This window comes from Copadichromis virginalis, linkage group LG7 (genome assembly GCF_057382275.1).
Source record: "Copadichromis virginalis isolate Kocher_CV1m ecotype Utaka linkage group LG7, C_Virginalis_male_GT1.1, whole genome shotgun sequence".
NCBI classification, from domain to species: Eukaryota; Metazoa; Chordata; class Actinopteri; order Cichliformes; family Cichlidae; genus Copadichromis; species Copadichromis virginalis.
Genome location: NC_140624.1, coordinates 17,811,341 through 17,834,838, shown reverse-complemented (window position 1 = coordinate 17,834,838; position 23,498 = coordinate 17,811,341). Strand labels below are relative to the sequence as shown.

The 23,498-nt window shown below is 40.0% G+C and overlaps 2 protein-coding genes across 3 annotated transcripts; both read left to right on the top strand.

Annotated features, from left to right (window-relative positions):
* The first annotated feature begins 1,985 nt into the window (after positions 1-1,985).
* Positions 1,986-12,361, top strand: LOC146704857 (interleukin-17 receptor A). Its single transcript, XM_085462282.1, has 11 exons — positions 1,986-2,184; positions 2,306-2,327; positions 2,772-2,906; positions 3,059-3,183; positions 3,279-3,399; positions 9,382-9,429; positions 9,532-9,689; positions 9,772-9,846; positions 9,945-10,014; positions 10,146-10,241; positions 10,326-12,361. Exons 1-11 carry the CDS (start codon positions 2,086-2,088, stop codon positions 11,252-11,254), a joined length of 1,878 nt encoding a protein of 625 aa, XP_085318408.1. The 5' UTR covers positions 1,986-2,085; the 3' UTR covers positions 11,255-12,361.
* Positions 12,054-23,050, top strand: LOC146704856 (uncharacterized). Of its 2 annotated transcripts, none has more exons than XM_085462281.1 (19): positions 12,054-12,101; positions 15,925-16,019; positions 16,112-16,226; positions 16,319-16,493; positions 16,578-16,689; positions 17,048-17,154; positions 17,309-17,435; positions 17,629-17,749; positions 17,910-17,995; positions 18,177-18,316; positions 18,409-18,468; positions 18,559-18,622; positions 18,715-18,809; positions 18,910-19,038; positions 21,616-21,730; positions 21,817-21,954; positions 22,093-22,259; positions 22,344-22,426; positions 22,629-23,050. In XM_085462281.1, the coding sequence occupies exons 2-19, from the start codon at positions 15,941-15,943 to the stop codon at positions 22,822-22,824; spliced, it is 2,109 nt and encodes a 702-aa protein (XP_085318407.1). In that variant the 5' UTR covers positions 12,054-12,101; positions 15,925-15,940; the 3' UTR covers positions 22,825-23,050. The 2 variants fall into 2 exon arrangements, with proteins under 2 accessions (XP_085318407.1, XP_085318406.1); XM_085462280.1 differs by lacking the exon at positions 12,054-12,101 and adding an exon at positions 12,476-12,540.
* The last annotated feature ends 448 nt before the right edge of the window (positions 23,051-23,498 follow it).

Here is a 23,498-nt window from a genome sequence, read left to right as displayed (position 1 = left end):
TTAATGCCATTGTTAAAAAGAAACAATAGAAAAAAATTATTTTTAACTATAGTATAATAACTATGGTCCACTGAATCACCTTTAATGAGCCATCACTTAATCTTACATTGCTAGGTCAAAAGTCTCATTTAATATCCATGTTAAAAATCTCTGACTTTAATTTTCTTTTATTGTGTGAAACTTACCTTGGCGTTGACGGGAAATCAGACAAGGTAGTGGTGTGCTGAGAAAAGGAAAAGCACTTTATGGTTATTGCTCAAAGATTTACGTGCCCAAAGTATTGTGTGGATGGCTTGTTAAAATAGACACCCCCCCTTCTCTGTCCACCTGACAATTGCTGCACCATGCAGCACAATCCATTTTTGATTTGCCCTCAACCCATGACCCATTTATTTTCATGTGATTGCATTGCACAAGGCACACCTCACGCTCCCCTCACCTTGCTGACAGCTGAGCTATCATCTGTAGATGCCAGGCACTAAAAGCATGGTTGCTTTTTTAAATATGCGCCACGGTGAGCCCTCATTGTTTGCTGGCAGAGGCCTACATTAAAGACCAGTTATTTCAGTGGTGCATGCTAATGTGAGTTTGTAAAAGTTGAAGTCTTGAAGTTTATTTCAACCTAACCTTTGAATCTGTACGTAGAGGCATTAAAAACAGGGTTTTAAGTGTATTTTCAGTTTGCATTTTAAGTGTGTTAAAACGTGGTTTTAACACACTTAAAACCATGTTTTAGGTGATTTTAAGTGTATTTATAGTCTATGTAAGTAAAGAATAGACTGCAGAGTAGTTTAAAGCAAGTGTTTGGATCATTTAAGTCTAAAGCATGGCTTTTATAAAGTGTCTCATGGTTACAGTATTATGAAGTACTTATTAAAGTGTATTTATCAATAAAAATCATTCACTAAAAACATTTACATATTTTGATCTACTTTGCAAGCATGATCAAGCAAAGCATATGCAGCTTTTCTAAAGTTTATATATCAGGGGAATGATACATTTTAAGGGTGAGGAAGTATAGAGATGAACACACACACACACACACACACACACACATTTTGATCACAGCTACACTAAGGTATTTGATAAGGAGGAACACAGCACTTCATATCGCAGCCTGGGGCTGCTCAATAAAAGAGTATTTTTATATTTGGACTAAGATGCCACCCTGGCTTATGAATCATTGCCATGACTGCACTCACACACAGAGGTCAGATCTACAGTCTATTCTGGGCAGATTTCAGTGGAACAGGACTGTCTGTCTCTCTGTCTGCTTTAGTGTTATGTAAACTGATACAGTTGAGCTCAATATCCAGTAGGAGGCACAGTAACTCAGACAATGCAACAGGAATTATCACATAGCCACGTACTATGTTATAGCTGGTAACCATGTAGTGCATTGCTCTAAGTTTGTTCCCCACAATGCTGGACTGTCTCCTGGCTTTATGTGTTGAGCCTCTGAACTCACACTTTCTGTTACATGTGGGTCACAGTGGAAGTGGAAACTTGATTTAAGAGACGTTCTCACTAGCCAGGAGAGGTTTATTGTTCAAGTCTTTATTCCAGGTCAAGGCTCAAAAGTGTCCAAGAAAGAAAAGCAGTTTAAAAAATTTAAAGAAAATAAAAAAAGATTTAAATTAAAAGTTTTTGTTCCTTTTGGTTGTTTGTATTAGCCTTGCAACTGGAATTTAAATGTCTTGAAACAGGGGTCATTTCCTAATTGTAAATTTGGCCACTGCTGCCTCCTAGTGACTGTTTGATGTTTTAATATCTTTGTTGTTGTTGTTATTAATCCCTAGCATTCAAAAACACTGCACTATCTAATTTACAAGCAGCTTGTGACATAAAAAAAAAAAAGGTGTCGTGCATTAGAATGGAAACTACGAGATACCGCTTCCTGTTTAGATGGCGATGTTTGATAAAACTGAAGAAAATCCTTGCTGAACTCACACCACAGATAGCGTTCGCTGTGTTTGTGCATGTTTTCAAGTGGGGATCTTTATTGTATTCATTTATCTTTCTCATTTGCTCTATTGCTTTTAAAGCTTTTCCAAATTGAGCTACAGGATCAGGATCTACACCAGCATGAGCCACTTTCTTTTTTTCTGTTTCTGTTTGAGTACTGGACTCACAAACTCGTCTGGTCTTAGGATGCTGGACAACCGTCTGGACTGCAAAAAGCCAGTGAGAATTTTATGCTACATTAACAATTTAAGCAGTCTGATTAAAGTTAGAGGTTGGGGATTTATAATCTTCATGAACTTATCCTGTTTGTTTTTGCATTTTTTTTGTCTTATCTTTGCAGGGCCTTAACAATTGCACAATTAGTAAGTATATTATCTATCAGACCAGTTGAATAACGTTGACATACTGCTGTATAAATGAGGAAGAGTTCAACCATAGATATTTGAATAATAAAATTGAATAAAGTGCTGAAAGCATCATATTACTGGTATGCCAAGCAGTAAAATACATGCTACTTAAATAAATGGTGGAAAGATGGCTTTCTTTGCTGTACATTTACATATTACCTTTTATCTTGTTAATTATTGTCAAGGCTTAATAGAATCTTATCTAAAAATCATCCATAAAATGTTGCACAGTAGAACGTAACCTAGTTTTTGAAAGGAAGAAAACTATGAGGAAGTAAAATGTATGTATTTTAAAATTATGCTTAAGGTAAAGGAGAGTAAATATGCTATATATTCCACCACTGCACACATCAGTGAAATATATTTTAGCATCATAATATAGAAATCCCTCGATGTCAGATAACTGCTCAGATGAAGAGAAAGTACCTAATACAGAAGCTCCTACCGGCCCAGATTCGCTGGATTTGAAACTCTGGAAGGGCAAACATGAGCTTGTTCCTGTTTTGAATGTGACGTGGAAAATACACATTGACTGTAAGTAAAGCTAATATTAATATATTTACTGTAGTTCACATTTTTTGAATATGTCAAGAGAAAAATGAAAACCTATTAGTGCTTCATTTAAAGGCGAATAGAAAATGAAATATTAAAAATGGCAACAAATATACCACTTTTTCTGTTCACAGCATCCATATGGGCGCTTAAGGGATCTCAAATTAATATTGTGGATCAAACTACAAATCAAAGTCTTTGTGTGCAATTAAGTTACACATTTAAACACAGTACAAAATTGCACAACGAAAACCATAAGGTAGAAGAAATAATTGATTCCGTAACCTTTACTTAACTATTACACATTCAATGAGAAGTTTAAATATGCGTGATTTTTTCTTTTTTCTTTATTAGTGGACCTTTTCTTTGGATGAAGTTGAGGTAGACTTCGGCCACACATACATGGTGACTGTTTTTAATTTGCCAAAACCTGAGAATGGAGATAACGGGAAAGGGAAGTCAATTGCCATTCCAAGTAAGTTACCACCAGATCTAGATGAACCGGAGAAGAAGACCTTTTTCAGACTCACATGTCACATAATACTTGTCCACGCCAGTCAATTTTTTAAGATGTTTGGTAATTTTAATCATTTAAAGGATGAGAGCTGCTTACTGTTGCTGTGTGGTTTGTGGACAGGAGTTGCAGCTGCAGATCATTGAGCTTTGGTTGAGGTTTGCACTTTGACTGGGCCATTGCAACCCGTTGATTACTTCCTTTTTCACCCACTATGTTATAGATTCGCTGCATTGTCCTATTGGATGATTAACTTTGAGCCAAGCTCTGGCAGATGGCCTCATGTTTAACTCTAGAGTACTTTGACATACAGAGGAGTTCATGTTTGACTCAGTGACTGCAAGGTGCCCACGTCCTGTGCCTGCAAAACAAGCACCATTTTTTTTTTACAGTCAGTGTGAAGTGTTTGTCCTTATATGTTGTGCAAACATGATGCTCTGCATTATGGACAAAACATCTGTCTGAAGGTCAGAAGTGGGGTTTTTTTTTTCAAATGCCACTATACAAGCCTAAGCTGTGTTGCTGTGTTCTTCTTAGAAAGAAGAGGCTTTCCAAACAGGGCGCACTAGTTCAGTCCTGTTTTTTCTAAATGTGCCATTATCTACTTTAACATTTAACAGACTAACTGAGGCCTGTAGAGTGTGAGATAAAGCTCTTGGGTTTTCTCCAAGCATTGAGCATTTGACCTTTTGCTGAATTTCCTAGGGCATCGACTGCTGGGAAGATTATGGAACATCTAAATGTTGCAAACAAGCAAGATGCCAAAACGTATACTTTTATAGACGTTGTCACGCTTGCTGATGGTCAGTTAATCAAATGCATTTGATCAGCATTACCCAGCTGCTGCCTACCATCTTAAATCATAAGGATGCAATAAGGGAGTACTCAGTTTTCTCACAGAACTGTAGCTCATTTTAATCCAGGTGTAAGCACAATATGAGCTAATGTGGAAGTTACAGCCACAAAATGTTGCAATCAATACCATTAAACAGCAAGAAGAACAAGAATCAATGAAGCAGTAATTATAATAACAGTAATTAAAATAATAATCAATAATAAGAAATTAACAGGCTCACTGCTGATTCTGTCACGGGCTGCGACGGCAGACCGTGGAGTTGTAGAGAAAGTAGGGCCCAAACGCGAGACTCAAGTGAAGGACAGTGGATTTATTTATGGCGAGTGGACAGAAACGACAACTATATACAATTCAAGCACTGTGACTCCTGTGGCGATTCCTCCAAGAATCCCACACAGTGCACGTGTCCATAGCAGTGAAAAGGTGACAACTCCAAAAACCCGATTCCACTCTGTGATTTCCCCTCGTGACGACGTTCCTGACTCCCGACTCCTGGTGACACAAAAACACACACAGCTCAGCAGGCAGCCTTTAGTAGCGAAGCCGATCACAACACACTAATCTACGGAGGTACTTAACAGGTTCGACTTAGTATAATCCCGCGCCGACTGGGGCTCCGCCACCTTCTTAAATAAGGCGCCCCTCATTCAATTCAATTCAATTTTATTTATATAGCGCCAAATCACAACAAAAGTCGCCTCAAGGCGCTTCATAGATACAGAGAAAAACCCAACAATCATATGACCCCCTATGAGCAAGCACTTTGGCGACAGTGGGAAGGAAAAACTCCCTTTTAACAGGAAGAAACCTCCGGCAGAACCAGGCTCAGGGAGGGGCCATCTGCTGCGACCGGTTGGGGTGAGAGAAGGAAGACAGGATAAAGACATGCTGTGGAAGAGAGACAGAGATTAATAACAGATATGATTCAATGCAGAGAGGTCTATTAACACATAGTGAGTGAGAAAGGTGACTGGAAAGGAAAAACTCAATGCATCATGGGAATCCCCCGGCAGCCTACGTCTATTGCAGCATAACAAAGGGAGGATTCAGGGTCACCTGGTCCAGCCCTAACTATATGCTTTAGAAAAAAGGAAAGTTTTAAGCCTAATCTTAAAAGTAGAGATAGTGTCTGTCTCCCGAATCCAAACTGGAAGCTGGTTCCACAGAAGAGGGGCCTGAAAACTGAAGGCTCTCCCTCCCATTCTACTTTTAAATACTCTAGGAACAACAAGTAGGCCTGCAGAGCGAGAGCGGAGCGCTCTAATAGGGTGATATGGTACTACAAGGTCATTAAGATAAGATGGGGCCTGATTATTTAAGACCTTGTATGTGAGGAGCAGGATTTTGAATTCAATTCTGGATTTAACAGGAAGCCAATGAAGGGAAGCCAAAACAGGAGAAATATGCTCTCTCTTTCTAGTCCCTGTCAGGACTCTTGCTGCAGCATTTTGGATTAGCTGAAGGCTTTTCAGTGAGTTTTTTGGACATCCTGATAATAATGAATTACAGTAGTCCAGCCTGGAAGTAATAAATGCATGAACTAGTTTTTCAGCGTCACTCTGAGACAGGATATTTCTAATTTTAGAGATGTTGCGCAAATGGAAGAACGCAGTCTTACATATTTGTTTAATATGTGCGTTGAAGGACATGTCCTGGTCAAAAATTACTCCAAGGTTCCTCACCGCGTTACTGGAGGCCAAGGTAATGCCATCCAGAGTAAGAATCTGATTAGATACCATATTTCTAAGATTTTCAGGGCCGAGTACAATAACCTCAGTTTTATCTGAATTAAGAAGCAGAAAGTTAGCGGCCATCCAGGTCTTTATGTCTTTAAGACATTCCTGCAGTTTAACTAATTGGTGTGTGTTATCTGGCTTCATGGACAGATAGAGCTGGGTGTCATCTGCATAGCAGTGAAAATGTATGCTATGTCTTCTAATGATACTGCCTAAGGGAAGCATGTATAATGTAAACAGAATTGGTCCTAGCACTGAACCCTGTGGAACTCCATAATTAACCTCAGTGTGTGAAGAGGACTCTCCATTTACATGCACGAATTGGAGTCTATTAGATAGATATGATACAAACCACTGCAGTGCAGTACCTGTAATACCTACAGCATGTTCTAATCGCTCTAATAGGATATTATGGTCAACAGTATCGAACGCTGCACTGAGGTCTAGCAGGACAAGCACAGAGATGAGTCCACTGTCAGAGGCCATAAGAAGATCATTTGTAACCTTCACTAAAGCTGTTTCTGTGCTGTGCTGAGCTCTGAAACCTGACTGAAACTCTTCAAATAAACCATTCCTCTGCAGATGATCTGTTAGCTGTTTGACAGCTACTCTTTCAAGGATTTTTGATATGAAAGGAAGGTTGGAGATTGGCCTATAATTAGCTAAGACTGCTGGGTCTAGAGATGGCTTTTTGAGTAAAGGTTTAACTACAGCCAGCTTGAAGGCCTGTGGTACATAGCCGATTATTAGAGATAGGTTGATCATATTTAAGATCGAAGAATTAATTAATGGCAGGACTTCTTTGAGCAGTTTTGTAGGAATGGGGTCTAAAAGACACGTTGATGGTTTGGAGGAAGTAATTATTGAAGTTAACTCAGAAAGATCAATTGGAGAAAAAGAGTCTAACTTAATATCAATGGTACTAAGAGTAGCTGTAGATAATATTACATCTGTGGGATGATTATTGGTAATTTTTTCTCTAATGATAAAAATTTTATTTGTGAAGAAGTTCATGAAGTCATTACTAGTTAACGTTAAAGGGATTGTTGGCTCAAAAGAGCTCTGACTTTTTGTCAGCCTGGCTACAGTGCTGAAGAGAAACCTAGGGTTGTTCTTATTTTCTTCAATCAGTGATGAATAGTAAGATGTTCTGGCTTTGCGGAGGGCTTTCTTATAAAGCAGCAAACTATTTCTCCAGGCTAAATGATGATCCTCTAGATTTGTGACACGCCATTTCCTCTCCAGATTACGAGTCATCTGCTTTAGGGTACGTGTTTCAGAATTATACCACGGAGTCAGGTACTTCTGATTTGAGGCCTTAGTTTTCACAGGAGCTACAGTATCCAGAGTCGTACGTAGTGAGGAGGTGAAATTATTAACAAGATAATCGACCTCTGTTGGGGTAGCGTTCAGATAGCTGCTTTGCTCTGTGTTGGTACAGGGCATTGGAGATGATAACAGTGGGTGGATTATATTCTTAAACTTAGTTACAGTGCTTTCAGAAAGACATCTACTTTGATAAAGTCTACTCTTCACCGCTGTGTAATCAATTATTGTAAAAGTAAATGTTATCAGGAAATGATCAGACAGGAGAGGGTTTTCAGGAAACACCGTTAAATGTTCAGGTTCGATGCCATATGTTAAAACAAGATCTAGAGTGTGATTAAAGTGGTGGGTGGGTTCTTTTACATTTTGAGAGAAACCAATTGAGTCTAATAACAGATTAAATGCCATGTTGAGGCTGTCATTTTTAGCATCTACATGGATGTTAAAATCACCCACAATAATTATTTTATCTGAGCTCAGAACTAAATTAGATATAAAGTCTGAGAAATCAGACAGAAACTCTGTGTAAGGCCCAGGTGGACGATAGATGATAACAAGTAAGACTGGTTTCTGAGTTTCACAGCTGGGGTGGACAATGTTAAGCATCAGGCTTTCAAATGAATTAAAAGTCTGTTTTGGTCTTTCATTAATTAATAGGCTGGTGTGAAAAATTGCTGCCACACCGCCCCCTCGGCCTGTGCTTCGAGATTTCTGGTAGTTAGAATGGCTCGGGGGTGTTGATTCATTTAAACTAACATAATCATCCTGCTGCAACCAGGTTTCTGTAAGGCAGAGTAAATCAATTTGTTGATCAATTATTAAGTCATGTACTAACAGAGACTTGGAGGAGAGAGACCTAATATTTAATAATCCACATTTCACTGTTTTACTCTTTGGTTCAGATGTGGATACTGTATTGTTCTTTCTTTGTGATTGTTTATGTTTAAGTTGTTTGTTGCTGGTTTTTAGTTTGTTTTTTGTCTTTTTGGAAGCTGACACAGTCTCTATGGAGATGGGTTTTTGGGGGGGTAGCAGGAGGAGAGAAGCTGCAGAGAAGCGTGTAAGACTGCAACTCTGCTTCCTGGTCCCAACTCTGGATAGTCATATTTTGGGGGGTTTAATAAATTTGTCCATATTTCTAGAAATGAGAGCTGCTCCATCCAAAGTGGGATGGATGCCGTCTCTCCTAACAAGACCAGGTTTCCTCCAGAAGGTTTGCCAATTATCTATGAAGCCCACATCGTTTCTGGGACACCACTCAGACAGCCAGCAATTTAAGGAGAACATGCGGCTAAACATGTCACTCCTGGTCTGATTGGGGAGGGGACCAGAGAAAACTACAGAGTCCGACATTGTTTTGGCAAAGTTGCACACCGATTCAATATTGATTTTAGTGACCTCCGATTGGCGTAACCGGGTGTCATTACTGCCGACGTGAATTATGATTTTACTGAATTTACGTTTACCCTTAGCCAGCAGTTTTAAATTTCCTTCAATGTCGCCTGCTCTGGCCCCTGGAAGACAATTGACTATGGTTGCCGGTGTCTCTAGCTTCACATGTCTGAGAACAGAATCGCCAATTACCAGAGTTTGACCCCCGGCGGGTGTGTCGCCGAGTGGGGAAAAACGGTTAGACACATGAACGGGTTGGTGGTGTACCTGGGGCTTCTGTTTAGGACTATGCTTCCTCCTCACCGTGACCCAGCCTCATGAAGCCATCAGCTGCAGCTGGTGAGGGCTAATGGGCGGCAGGTGCGGCAGTCCCCAGTGCGGGAACACTTCCGGGTCGCAGTCCCCTCAGCGACCCCAAAACATCCGGGAGCACCCAGGGAGAAAGGACAAAAAGGGAGAGAAAACCACCATAACATATGGAAAAACATATACAAGAAATACATGAGCTCTGGGTCATCAGACCCAGACCATGACAGATTCTTCTGAGTCTGAATCACTTTTGCAGCTGTAATTTTCATGTTTGACTTTAATATGTCCTGGTTCCCTTCTTACATCATCTACTACGATTCCCAGGATGTGATGACAAAACAATCCAACAGGTCCGAATGTGTCTGGAAAACGGTAAATTTCACATTTTTTGCTTCTCTTGAATTTTAAATATTTCAGTATTCCTTTAGACCCAGAACACTGAAACATGTTCTTATTCTTCGTCTTTCATTTCAGGCAGCCTGTGGGATCATAGCATGCGGACTGAAGTGTTGACTAATGGTAACATCAAAATGTTGTCCATTGTTGTAACATTTAAGGCTTCACAGTATTCAGAGAAATACAGAGTTTCCATCCTGAACAGTGGCATCCTTTGCTCAAAGAATGTCTCAAAGGTAGTTCTACTTAAACTCGCCACCTTTTTATATCAGTCATGACGAGTAATCGACTTTCTTTTAATTCCCCGTAAATAACAAGGAAAACGCAACGATTGTGAACGTGACATTTGAGTTTGAGCGGTGGCAACTCAGGCAGTGTGAAGTATCAGTAATGGTGAGTTAACTTAGTGTACCAATCTTAACAGTTAGTGAAATAATTTTCCATATAGAGATAATATGTCAAGAGCTCATTCTACTCTGCTTGTGTTGAAGGTCCAACCATTTTTTAGGCAATGCCAAAATAATTGTTGGAGCCCCAAGAAAACAATTGATTACTGCCAGTGTAAGTGCAATTTTTACCAATCATATTGTAGGTATCAGAAGTCTTACATTAACCTATAGTCATGTTGTAATTCATTTTACGTATGTTTAGTTATATAAAAAGTATGTAAGTATGAGTTTCTTTCTTTTTAGATTATCCAACTAGGACTTATCTTATAAAGGCCGCCGTTGGACTGCTGTTAATTAGTATTTGTCCGGCTTGTTTGCTCTGGAGAGCATCTCATAAAGGTTTGTCTTCTTATAAACATGCACTGTATTAAACAGAAGCTTGAATAGATAAATAGTTAATTAGCGATTTTCTTTATTTCTCAGATCCTTTGGACACATCTTCACCCACTGCCAGAGACCAACCACAAGTTTTGCAAGTCAAAGAGAGAAAGAGCGTCCTCATCATCCACTCCCTCGATCACCCTTTATACAAAAATATTGTTCTCAAGCTTTGTGCCTTCCTGATGAACAAATGTGGTACGGAGGTGGTCCTGGATTTGCTGGATTCCAGTAGACTGGGAGTGCTTGGAAAGATCCAGTGGTTGGACTGGCACAAAGAGCAAATTGAGAAATCCTCTGCTAAGATACTAATCCTGTGCTCACGAGGCGTACAAGCCAAGTGGAGAGCCATGTGTGGTGACAAACAGGTTTTCATGAGAGAAGACGCTTGTTCATCTGTAGGTGACATGCTCACACCGTCCCTCAGCCTCTTGGTTCCTCATTTTATCCGATCTGCATCGTTCAAAAAGTACATTGTGGCTTACTTTGATGGCGTTTCTTCAGAAGAAGACGTTCCTTCGCCTTTCAACATTACAGTACGATACAAGCTGATGAAGCAGTTCGAGGAGGTCTTTTTCAGAATCCTGGACTTGGAAAAACATGAACCAGGCATTGTGAAGCAAGTTGAAGGGCTTTCAGAAGACACTTACCATCTGTGTCCTTCAGGTAGAGCCTTGCATGATGCTATAGAGGCTTTCCGTGCATACCAGATGAAGCATCCACGCTGGTTTGAAGAGGAGCTACTGGAAAGCTCAGAATTGGAGTTTGAGGAGACTTCATATGAAATCTATAAAAACCCTCCCATATACCCCAGCTTTAAAACAGATTATGTTCTTCACCCAGTCCAAGTTATCAGTCATCACGTGCAGACAAAGGACGACTTCACCGCAGATGAAACAAAACTTTATCTGTCAGAAAATCTTCAAATGTTCTCTTCAGTGCACTTCCACCCACTAATTGTTCAGAACTCGTGACCGTCCTTCTATCCATTTTCTTAACCTCGTATCCAACTTAGGGTGGCAGAGGGGCTGGAGCCTATCCCAGCTAACACTGACTGCAAGGCAGGTACATGTGAAATGTAACTAGTTCTCAGAACTTAAAAAAATTATGGAATCATTGTCGTAGAAAAACTAAGTTAAGTTTAGATGACTAAAGTTGGGCAACTTATTCATTGTGAATACTACTACGTTCCAGTCCATCATGGTGACAACACGGAGAAACTGACAACCACAAACTCTTATATTTACATCTATGACCAAGTTAGTATCACCAGTTAATCCAGCAAGAGTGTATTTAGGCTATAGTACAAAAGAAAAGCACCCAGAGGACACCCACACAGGCACAGGCAGAGCATGCAAGCTTCACACGAAAGGGCCTTCCTACTGAATCTTCATGCTGCGACCTTTGAGTGCTAACCACTGTACCACAATGTAGTTCATTTAACAAGTTAAATAGAATAGCATCAAGACCTTCTCATACTTGTGATAACCATGTCTTTATATGTACACGGGAGAACAGAAACTAAGTAATACATGTATCATTCCACTACAAACCATAAAAACTGTATTTTTACTAGGACATTTTTGTACATTTATTTAAAAATATTCTTATTTACTGTGTGTTGTACTATATTGTGCATGATCTGCTTGCTCTTTGTTCTGTGTGGTTTTGCATTGATTTGATTTGCCAGGAGACAGTAACAGAGAAGGTTAAACTATTGAAATGTGCTGTTGATGCTTGTGGGCTGTGTAAACAGTGTTAACAGGGTCAAAGTTCAACCTTGTGGGCAAAGTTTGTAGCATTTTTGTTGCAGTGGAGAAGGTAAGACCCAAACTTTGTTCTATATATTAGACCTTTTTCTCATTTTGAATGTTTTTGATCAAGACAGGTCTATAAATGTATTCAGTTTTAAGTATTGTGTGTTTTTTTCTAACTCTCTCAGCAGTATTTCTTTACTTTCTTTTGGATTAAAGGGAGTCTTTCACATTACTATGCTGGAAGTAATAAATGGCCTTTTTCCTTATTTATTTATGTAGAAAAATACTCACAGTGTGCTAGTGTCAGTGCCCCCCCCCCCCCCCCCCCAAAAAAAAAAAAAAAAAAGAAATTGGGTCAGGGTGCTGGGAACTTATCCCAACTTTCTGGTACACAGAGTGTCTCACAATGACTGTGCAGGCATTGTGCCCTGCTTTGGCAGAAAGCACACTGTAGGGTAGAATAAATTTGGGAGGCTAAACAGTTTTTCCTTCAAAAACACAAGGTAAAGTTTATTGCTTTTAATTTATAGACAAAAACAGAGTTTGATTTTTTCTGTAGTCCCTTTTTAATGTCACTGTTTGCATTTTGTGTTGAAGAACCATGAAATCTAAATGCTGTGTGTGTAACGCTTGATTCAGCAGCAAGAATGTGTTTTTCTCAACTTTGAAGCAGCTTTCTCTTGTAATCTCTTTCTTGTTTCGATAAGTTGACATTAAATATTTTCAGTATTGTGCAACAGTCTTGCTGACTTTTTTCTGTCAAGAGGATCCCACACTGTTTCAATAATGTTGAGGTCTGAGCTCAGGGGAGTCCAGTCCATGACATATAGTTTTCAGCTGTGTTTTTCTATCCAAGTATGCTTTTACTGCATTGTCAATGTGTTTAATGCTGAGAAATGAAGCCAGTGCCAAACAGACGCTTTCCACTTTCAACTTTGCCAAGATTCCCAACTGGCTTAAATGCAGCTACAAACCATGACAGAGTTTCTATTGTATTCTATAGATGGCTGTAGAAACTCACTGTTGTACCTGTCTCTTAACATACTAATGATGTTTAGAACTAGAAACTGTAGCCATCACTCTATAAGGTTTTTGCCACTTATTTGCAGTCCAAGTTTTTTGTAATTTGGCATACTTCAGCCTTCCTCACTGTTTCCCTGCCTTTAAAACATCAAATGAAGGGCCAGAAGCATCTCTTACTTTATGATGGAGTTTGTCACATGGACGGGTTGACAATCATCGGGGAAGAGAACATACAGGAGAGGGTTCGTCACACATTCTTGGGAACCAGTACATTTGCATAATGACCAGAATCAGAACCACGTATTAACAATGGGAATCAATTTTGGGGGATTTCCTTGCCTGGATGATTGCACACGCATCAAGACCAGTGTTCAGAGTGATGATTGCGGTTGTGTGCTTTACTAACCTGACACTAGAAATCAAAAATCCAGCTACAGATGTCCAAGTTCAGGCCCAAGCTACACAGTTAGACTGGTTGGTAAAATGGTGTTAAAGACTTAACTGAAGTCCAGAAAGAGCAATATGAGATGGATTTCTCCAAGTGCAGGGCGATGTAAAGGGTGATACTGATGGGCTCCTCTACTGACCTGTTTGCATGATATGCAAACTGATGCTGATTTAGTGTGGCAGGGATGGCATGTCAAAGCATTGTGCTATGAAAACTGCTTCATGGCAACATTTTTGGGCAAATATACAACTTTATGCCTGTCAAACTGTTTTCTTTGACATTTATTGTATATGTCCAGCACTCATTACATCAGCTTAAACTTGTTCTCAACGCAGACAAAACAAAGCTCATGTTGTTTTCTAAATCAAGGAGACGAGCCCAAACAATCCCATCAGTAACCACTCTTGAAGGTAATAAAATAGAGTTGGTTCACACCTATAAATATCTGGGAATCTTAATTGATGACTCGCTTACCTTCAAACCACATGTAGAGAATCTTGTGAAAAACCTGAAGTTAAAACTGAGATTTTATTTTCAAAATAAGTTGTGTTTCTCTTTTAATACAAAGAAGCGGCTTGTTGCTGCAACATTCTTGCCTGTGCTGGATTATGGTGATATTCTATATATGAATGCTTCTGCTCAATGTCTTCGAATGGTTGATTCTGTGTATCATGCTTCTCTGAGGTTCATCACTAACTGTAAATTTCAGACTCACCACTGTGAGTTATACTCTCAGGTAGGATGGCCTGCTTTGGTAAGTCGGAGGAACTCTCATTTATACAGTTTTATATATAAGGCGATACTTGGGTTGCTGCCTTCTTATATATGTTCCCTGCTTGTAATGAAACATGCTGGTCGGTATTCTCTTCGTCCGCATGGTTACTTGTTGCTTTCTGTTCCATTTGCCCGAACTGAACTTGGTAAAAGAGCTTTTGTCCATTTAGCACCCTCGGCCTGGAACAAACTGCAGAAGGAATGGAAAATGACTGAATTCATTTCATTAAGTGATTTTAAATCTAAACTACGAATCCTTGAGGCCAAGTCCATAACATGCAACTGTTTCAATTAGATTGATTGTCATTTTAACTGACTTTTTATTTTATTTGAATTTTATTGAATTTTATTTTTATTTTATTTGTATTCTTTCACTTATTGTTGCATGTGTGTTGTTGCTGCCTGTGTTTGAGTAATTTCTGTAACTGTGAGACATCTGCTGCTGCCTATCTTGGCCAGGTCTCCCTTGAAAAAGAGGTTTTTAATCTCAATGGGATCTTCCTGTCATGGTCTGGTTGGGCACCTGCAGGTCTCAGACAGCGGCTCCTCCTCCTTTAGGCGGAGTCCGGTTGCCCCTCCCTGGCTGACCACCTGTGAGCAATCGTGCCAGCGGTATATCAGACCTGCGCTCTCAACCACTCATCGCCTGAGTATCTGCTATTCCCATGTTAGTTCAGTGGAGCATCCTAAACCTTGTCTTAACGCCGTGTGATGACTGACCTGTCTTTTCTTGTCCTCAGCGATAGCACCCGGAGTGGAGATCTTGTTCCCCTCGCTCCCGTCCTCCTGGACCTGGGCCGCCAGCTGCTCACACAACGTGGCCTGCCGGCCCACTGCTCACCTGCCTGCCTCCCCACGCCTCGACCGCTTCCGGGTTTTCCGCTCCACCTGTCCCCTCCATCTGAAACCAAGTAAGGCAATTCAATTCAACTGCGGAGGATTATTGGTTGTCTGCTGGATCCCTCTGATCGTGATCTCCTCTTGTTCCAGTGCCCCGGCCCCTACCTAGTCCTGTTTCTACCTCCCCGCTGTCCCCGCTGTTCAGCCGTCTCCTAGAGGTGTCTAGGTCGCCCTCATTATCACAGACGAATCCTACGCGCCACTAGTGTGGTGGCGTCGCTTTGTGTTTCACCTTTGTTTTCCTGTGGGCGGAAATAAATCATTTGTTTTCTGTCACCTCGCTTCCGGGTTGGTTTCTGCGCCTGTGTCCATCCCTGTTCCCCCGTGCCGTTGAGCCCTGACAGTTCCTGGTTAAATAAAGGTTAATAAATAAATAAATAAATAATAATTTATGTGTTTTTGTGATAGTAAAGCACATTGATAGTAACAATGTGCCCAAAGATATAATTTACAATTATTTCTTTGCTAACACTGGTTCAACCCTTGAATTAGGTCCTTTTTTAAATGTTTTTTTTTTTTTAATGTTTGACCTTCACAAACTAAAGAGAATCTGGCTTCATACATGTAAAATATTTTTTTAAAAATGATAGGTGGCTAACGACTTTTGTGCAGCTCTGTAGTACAAATGTTATTTTAACTATCTAACTAAAAAGCACCTGCCATCTTGATTCACGTAAGTTGATCAGAAGAACAAGATCACCTGATACAACTTTATTGACACTAAAATCATTCATGCTCTCAGGGTTGACCCACACAAAATGAGGATACTGAGGCAAGTCTCTGCTCTTGTACTAAGAAGAGAAATAACAACATGCCAGAAGACAATGCTCAAAAAGGGTAAATGCACTGTATCACTGATATTAAAAGCTATAATATTAACACAGTTTATAACCAGTTTATGGAAATAATGATGATTACTTCTTCTTTAGATTGCCTCCTCAGAATTCACCCATCTGTGTCACAGGCAATGGCAGAAAACAAACCCGTGGTTGCCCTTGAAAGCACAATTATCACACACGGCATGCCTTACCCACATAACCTGAGGTGCCAAAAATGACCTTCAATTACCAACAAACTTGGGTACCAGAAGGTAATATTTGTTTTAAGATTAAATGATGAGTTGGAGTGTTATACAGGACAGCCAAGGAGGTAGAGGCTATTGTACGAGCTGAAGGAGCCACTCCCGCCACGGTTGGCGTCATCAGTGGGGAAGTCCATGTTGGACTGTCGTCCGAGGAGCTTGACCACCTCGCCCAGAGCAAGATCTCCCAGAAAGTGTCACGGCGTGATCTGTCCTACGTCATTAGCAAAGTGAGTCTTTGACACTTTGATCACACTCTAAATGAAATACTGGCAGAGTGTCATCCACTTATTAGATGTATGTTCTTTTCTCAGGGACTCTCTGGAGGAACAACGGTGTCAGCCACTATGATAGCAGCACACAGAGCTGGGATTCCTGTTTTTGTCACTGGGGGTATTGGAGGAGTTCACAGAGATGGAGAGAACAGTGAGCTGAGTCCCACATTTTTTGAAAATACCTTTTACACATTTTCATATCATTTCACAAAGAGCTGTGCTTGGAGTAAACAAAATATGTTGTCAGGTGGGCAAATTTTACATTTCTGTTAATTTTGCCACAAAGGAAGGAACAAAGATGGTGCTGTGCACACGGTTGGTAAAGAAAAGACACATCTGGTTACAGTTGTTTAAGGTCTTAATGTGGAAGGATGTCCCAAAAGTAAGGTCGCTTACTGTCCTGAGATTTTATGTAAACGTGAAGGAGTTTGATAACTTCAAAAGTCTCTTTAACTGTATTTAGGTAAAAGCTTAAAATAGTTTCTCTGATTAGATTAATAATCTCCCAGGTCTGGATATCAGTGCGGATCTCACAGAACTTGGTAGGACTCCCATCGCTGTCATCTCTGCTGGGGTCAAGTCCATTCTGGACATCGGTCGCACACTGGAGTTCCTTGTAAGAAATTTTTACACCCCCCATTCTAGTGTGACAGGCTTAATAAAGTGGTGCATATTTCAGTATGAAGAGCAAATATGTATTAGTAATCAGTGTATTATAATCCTTAACCTGTATGAATTCATCTAAAATGTATATACAATCGATTGTCTAGGAGACACAGGGTGTCTGTGTAGCCACTTATGGACAGTCAAAGAACTTTCCAGCTTTCTTCTCTCCACAAAGTGGATTCAGGTCTGCATGCCACGTCTCCAACCCTGAGGAGGCTGCAAAACTTATTGGTATATCACAATTTTATGCCATAATAAACACTGATAGAGCACTCACAGGTTAAAATTCAGTACTAGTTACTATCTCATTTTACCTCACATTTTAGCAAATAGAATGTTAGACACTCACTGTACAGCAAGTTTGGGTTACTATTTTTTGTATGATATTTATTTTATTGTTTTGCGGTTTTGTTTGGTCACTCAGCAAGCTCTTTGTCCCTGGGACTCCAAAGTGGCGTCCTGTTAGCTGTGCCCATCCCAGAGGAGCACGCAGCATCTGGACAGCAGATTGAAGATGCTATAAAAGTTGCAGTGGCAGAGGCAAGGTACGGAAAATCTGTTTTCGATTTTCTCTCAGGAGCCAACTTTGGATTTGAAATGTGGCCACTTTACGATACCTGATGCCCCACGTATCCTAAAGTCACTGATTAATATCACTGATATCAGTATTAGCATCATTTTCTGTTCTCGCTTTGAAATCTCAAGGGCTGAAGGTGTGATGGGAAAAGATGTGACGCCATTCATTCTTCAAAAAGTCAGTGCCCTGACTCAAGGGAAGTCCCTTCAGGCCAGTATCCTTTCAAAAGTCTGGCTCATCAAAAAATTATGCAGTAAACATGATTGTATCAAACACTTTGGTGAAAAAAGAGAGAGAGTACGAAGATGATTGACTGGCATGACAATGTTACTGTTGGAGACTTTTGGCCTACAGTGTATGAGAACTAATGTGTCCTTAACGTGTTCTGTTTCAAGACATTGCTCTCATTCATAACAACGCAAAAGTTGGCAGTCAAATAGCCTGTGCTCTGTCAAAGCAGATGAATGACAGAGGATTAAAACGTCAAACTTCTCCAAAAGCGTCAAAATTTCCATCCAATTCAGATTCCAATATTGTGAGTATAAACACATATTTTTTTCAAATTCTAAATTAGTGAAAATCAAACAGTCATACATAACAGTGCATGCAATGACTATTCTGTTGCAGGTTGTGATAGGAGGAATAAATGTTGATTTTATCGCCAAGGGAAAAACAAAAGCACTTAATGTAAGCTTCATTTACGACATGGAATCAGCCACAATAGTGCAGAGGAGGTGAACCAGACTGAGTTCTGAGAACTCCCGTTATCTCTTTCAGTTTGGACAAACTAACCCAGGAAGTGTCTGTCAATCATTTGGTGGTGTAGGAAGAAACATCGCTGGTTGGTTGTTGTTTTTTTATCTGATTATATTTTACATCATGAACATAGTTTCGTGAGTTTCGTGAGTAATTTCTCTGAATGTTTCCTTAAAGACTCTCTAAGCAGATTAGGCCAAGAAACCCTGTTCATTTCAGCTACTGGAGCTGATTCAAACAGTGATGCAGTGTTAAACTACTGCAAACATATGGTATGTGAACAATGGTGTTTAGTCAATACCATGCACGGCTAAAATCTTATTTAAAGATGAAAATAATATATTTGTTTTTTCCTTTTCAACTTTTTGTAAGAACACAAGTGGTGTGGCCAGGCTCAAAGAGCACAGCACTGCAACCTACTGTGCTGTCATCACTGAGAGTGGAGAGCTGAGTCTCGGTTTGGGAGACATGGATATTCATCAGCAAATCACAGAGCACTATGTAAGTGACATCAGACACTGTTCATGCTAAGAGACATAAAGCACAAAGGGATGAAAACTGCACATATAGAATCCTCAGTCAAATGTGATAGATCTACTTTAAACAGATGAAGATTTTGCCCCTGAAAGACACTTTAAAAAGCTTTTTTCCACACACGTTATACTTCTTTTTTGAACGCACAAATTAGCACAACACTATGCATTTTATCTACCTCACATCCATTGACTATTTAGAGCCTCCAATTAACTTAACTGTGAGCGGTAGCCAGAGTAACCAGAGTGAGCCCACACAGGGTCAAGGGGAACATGGAAATCCCCCAAAGAAGGGTTGAGCAAGTCAGGAGATTCAAACCCAAACTCTTCTTGCTGTGTGGTGTCAGATTAGGACACTCTTGCAAAAGACATTTTTAATCTCAAGAGTCAAAAGGTTAATAATCCAAATACATTTTCTTATAGATGACTTTGAGTGCCATTGCGCTGTCTTTGTTTCTATTACAATATTGTGAAGCATATTCAAACACAAATTTTGACACCAGTTTTATGTACAGTGGTCCGTCGCTATAACACGGTTCACCTTTTGCGGCCTCGCTGTTTTGCATGCTTTATATATAGATATAGATATATGTAGACCATTGTCAGTCTCCTTGGTGCCGTGTCTCCTGTACAGTACAGAATGCGGTGAGCTTGTCAAATTTACATAAATCTTCAATTGCTAGCAGTGTGACTCTGAAGTGCTGTACTGTATGTTTGTAAGATTTCTCCCCAACAAACACAACAATGTCGACGAAACGTTTGCATTGCCAAAGGCACCTGTGGTAGCACCCAAAAGGCAGAGGAAGATGGTACCGCACAAAAAGTTGGACTTCTGGACATGCTAAAGTAAGGTAGAAGTATAAGGCACACCGGATTATAAGGCGCATTAGGCAAAACAAATTTCACCTATTGCCGGTTATTTTTAGAACGTAACTCCCGCGATAAACGAGAGACCACAGTACACAAATTTTAAAAAAAAATTACATATGATAAAGGATCTAAAGGTAAGGACATTTATTAAGACGAAAACAGAACTGCACTGTGTTTGTGTCTTATTATGGAAGAACTCCACATTCATTTCTTATGTACTTGCTAACATTTGTGGTGGCAGTACTAATAGCTTTCTGGCTTTGTATGTTTTCAGACAAGCTAGCTTCTGACATGATTAAAACATAAATTTTAAGATGACCTACCCAACTAAGAACGTTTTACAGACATGGTACACAAAAACACTTGCAACAGAGGCAAAGTTACCCAAGTATACGGGAACTGTATATACAGGAACTGTATACTTGGCTGAGCACATTACTGCCCTGTAAAACAGGAGAAATAGTGCAGAGGAAACACGCTGCAGTTGGCCTGGTCAGTCTTGCCAGAACTATGTGCACAACTCAGTGCACAACAACTTGCCTACTGGTGTTGGCCAGAGGGGCCGATGGCGCGATATGGCAGCCTCGCTTCTGTCAGTCTGCCCCAGGGCAGCTGTGGCTACAACCGTAGCTTGCCTCCACCAGTGTGTGAATGTGAGAGTGAATGAATAGTGGCATTGTAAAGCGCTTTGGGTGCCTTGAAAAGCGCTATATAAATCCAATCCATTATTATTATTATTATTCAGTCCTAAGGTACTCTACTGCCATCTACTGTCCAAAGTGATATGCATGCATTTGCAATACAAAACTTGGAGGACTTCTTGAACCTTATCATACCAGTAAACAAAGTGAAGCATCCATGATTGCCTACATATTTAACAAGACTTGATTCACAATTTTGACCACATATTTGTGTGGGTCACAAAGGCTATAGTAACACAAATAATCTGTGGTTACAGCCAATGTATGCAGAAGAGCATCTCTGAATAGTATGGAGCAGCAGATGACCACACCAGGCTCCAGTCCTATCAGCTAAGAACAGGAAACTGAAGCTAACGTTTGCACAGGCTCACTTAAATTGGACAGCAGGAGATTGGAAAAACATTGCTTGGTCTGATGAGTCTTGATTTCTGGTGGTGATTTGGGGCCAGCATTTGAAATAAGCAACATCAAACCACTGAATGATCATGCCTTGTATCAATGGTTCAGGCTGCTAAGATATTTTCTCAGCTTCTTCCAGCAGGTCGCCACGCCGTGTCACAAAGCTCAAATGATCTCAAACTGGTTTCTTGAACATGACAGTGAATTCACTCTACTCAAATGACCTCCACAGTCACCAGTTCTCAGTCCAATAGAGCACCTTTGTGATGTGGAGAAGCAAAAGCTCCTCATCAGCTGTTGAATTTACGAATTAAGGCAGTTCTGAAGGCAGATGGGCCCAACCCCGTAGCAAGATGTACCTAATAAAATGCTTGGTTGGTGTATTTGGGTTTTGTACAGTTTTGGACAGTTATATTTTCTCAATTTGCTGACTGATTTATTAAATTTATGAAATGATTGATTTACATTTTGCCATTGTTTTCCCTGAGCCCCTGTGAAGAACCTCTGGTTTTACAAAATGCTAAATACGCTGTACTTACCATTTCAATATTCTGTCACTGAATAATTTTTTGTAGGTGTCACAATTCAAGACGCAACTTTCATCAGCCACACTCGTGTGTCTGGATGGTAACATTCCCACCTCAACCATCAACTATGTTTGTTGTTTTGCTGAAAAGCGCAACATAAATGGTAACCAATGGAAAGACATGATTCTAAAAAATCTCAAAAATGTGCTTTTATTGATTGTAACACTAAGATTTCCATATGTATCGCAGTTTGGTATGAACCGACCGACTCAGAAAAGGCTTGTAAGCCTTTCCTTTCAAATGCCTGGAAGTCTTTGTCCTATTCATCTCCAAACCTGGCAGAGCTGTGCACCATGAATAAAACACTGGGTGTCAAAACACCTGAAGGTAAACTATGTTACTCCTCTTTTATCAGCGAAAGCCATCAAAAAACAAATTCACACCCTCTGCTATTGATGTTAGAGCTCTTGTCAAAAATGCAAATACTCTGACGGAAGCTGAGGATGTGGTTTTGTATTGCGGCAGTGCTGCCGAGCACACTCGACGAGACGCTCAGTGTTGCTGTGGCTCTCTCGCGCCCTCTTCTGGAACATCTTCACTGCCTGGTGGTGACTCTAGGGGCTAATGGCGTGTTGCTGTGTGGAGAGTATGATGAAGGCACAGTCAACTTGCAGCCAAGAAAACAGAAGAGGGTAAGGATGGTCTTCATGCCAGCCTGTAACGATTTGCTCTGACAGTAGTGGTAAAAATGGCTTTTTTCCTGCTTCTGTTTGCAGAAGAGGCAGCTTTGTGGTCTCCACTACCCAGCACTTGCTGTGACCCCAGAGGAGATAATGAATGTGTCGGGAGCTGGAGATAGGTGCTAAAAATTTGCTTGACCTACTTCATCCATCTTGTTCTTATTTGACTTTCATTTCCTTTGTTTCTTCTGCTGCAGTTTTATCCACTTTTCAATTTCTATGACCTCTTTCTCTCCCCATCTCACTGGCATTCTTTCACTGAGTCACAAAATGATGGTGAAACACTCAAACAAAAGACTCTCATCTCCCCTTTGTTTCCAGTCTTGCAGGTGCCTTAATGGCAGGGATTGTCCTGGGGAAAGACACAGACAGCTGTGTTCGGATGGGACTCTTGGCTGCAAGGACATCTCTGGCATCCCCGCACCCCATCGCTCCAATGCTCACTTTAGATGCTGTAAACCCCAACAAAGTCCACACTCAGACCTGGCCCAAACCAAGCCTTGTGTGGATTGATTAAAAAATAATAAAAAATTGTGTTAGCTTTGTAATATTCTTATGGAAACTGTGTGTATTGTGACTGAGGAAACTATAAAGAACAAAAGAAAAAATATTGAATTCTAATTTTCCTTGATTATTAATGTTCTGTAATAATTGTATCTTGCAAAATATGTCAAGCAGCTTTGTTAATTTTATACAGCCATATGATAACCAAGTTCAATAAACAGATTATAAAAAATTATGAATTCAAGGGCATTCTGGTGCTTTGATTTCTAAAGAATGAGACAGTCAATGGCTTGCAGTTGAATAATTACTATGATGATTTTGTGAAAGGCACTAAATACAAAAGAATCTATAAAAACATTACATTAAGGACAGACGGAAAGCAAGTTATTATGAACCAGTGTTTTTGTATAAATATTTTCTATTTATGTTTTAATTATGCTTACACAATAACATATAAAAACAAGATTCTATAATATTGGATGGGTAAGATATTCCTTTATATTTTTGTGTCACCGCAACTATATATTGAATAAAATCTGTTAAAAAAAAAAAAAAAAGCTTAAATAATCAGAATCAGAATCTTTAATGACATTGTAGGAGTGAAACAAACATTGAACAACGAAATTGAGTGTCAATTATCTCAGTGCAAAAGAAGACATAGATAGATAGATAGATAGATAGTACACA

What these genes read in the sequence shown, in the direction of transcription:
- LOC146704857 (XM_085462282.1), top strand. Translation starts at nt 2,086, where the DNA reads ATGAGCCACTTTCTTTTTTTCTGTTTCTGTTTGAGTACTGGACTCACA. An exon ending in AGTGTGAAGTATCAGTAATG is followed by an intron (nt 9,847 to 9,944) that starts GTGAGTTAACTT and finishes CTTGTGTTGAAG; the next exon opens with GTCCAACCATTTTTTAGGCA. An exon ending in CTGGAGAGCATCTCATAAAG is followed by an intron (nt 10,242 to 10,325) that starts GTTTGTCTTCTT and finishes TTTATTTCTCAG; the next exon opens with ATCCTTTGGACACATCTTCA.
- LOC146704856 (XM_085462281.1), top strand. Translation starts at nt 15,941, where the DNA reads ATGAGGATACTGAGGCAAGTCTCTGCTCTTGTACTAAGAAGAGAAATA. An exon ending in GAAAAACAAAAGCACTTAAT is followed by an intron (nt 18,469 to 18,558) that starts GTAAGCTTCATT and finishes TATCTCTTTCAG; the next exon opens with TTTGGACAAACTAACCCAGG. An exon ending in AGCCAAGAAAACAGAAGAGG is followed by an intron (nt 22,260 to 22,343) that starts GTAAGGATGGTC and finishes TTCTGTTTGCAG; the next exon opens with AAGAGGCAGCTTTGTGGTCT.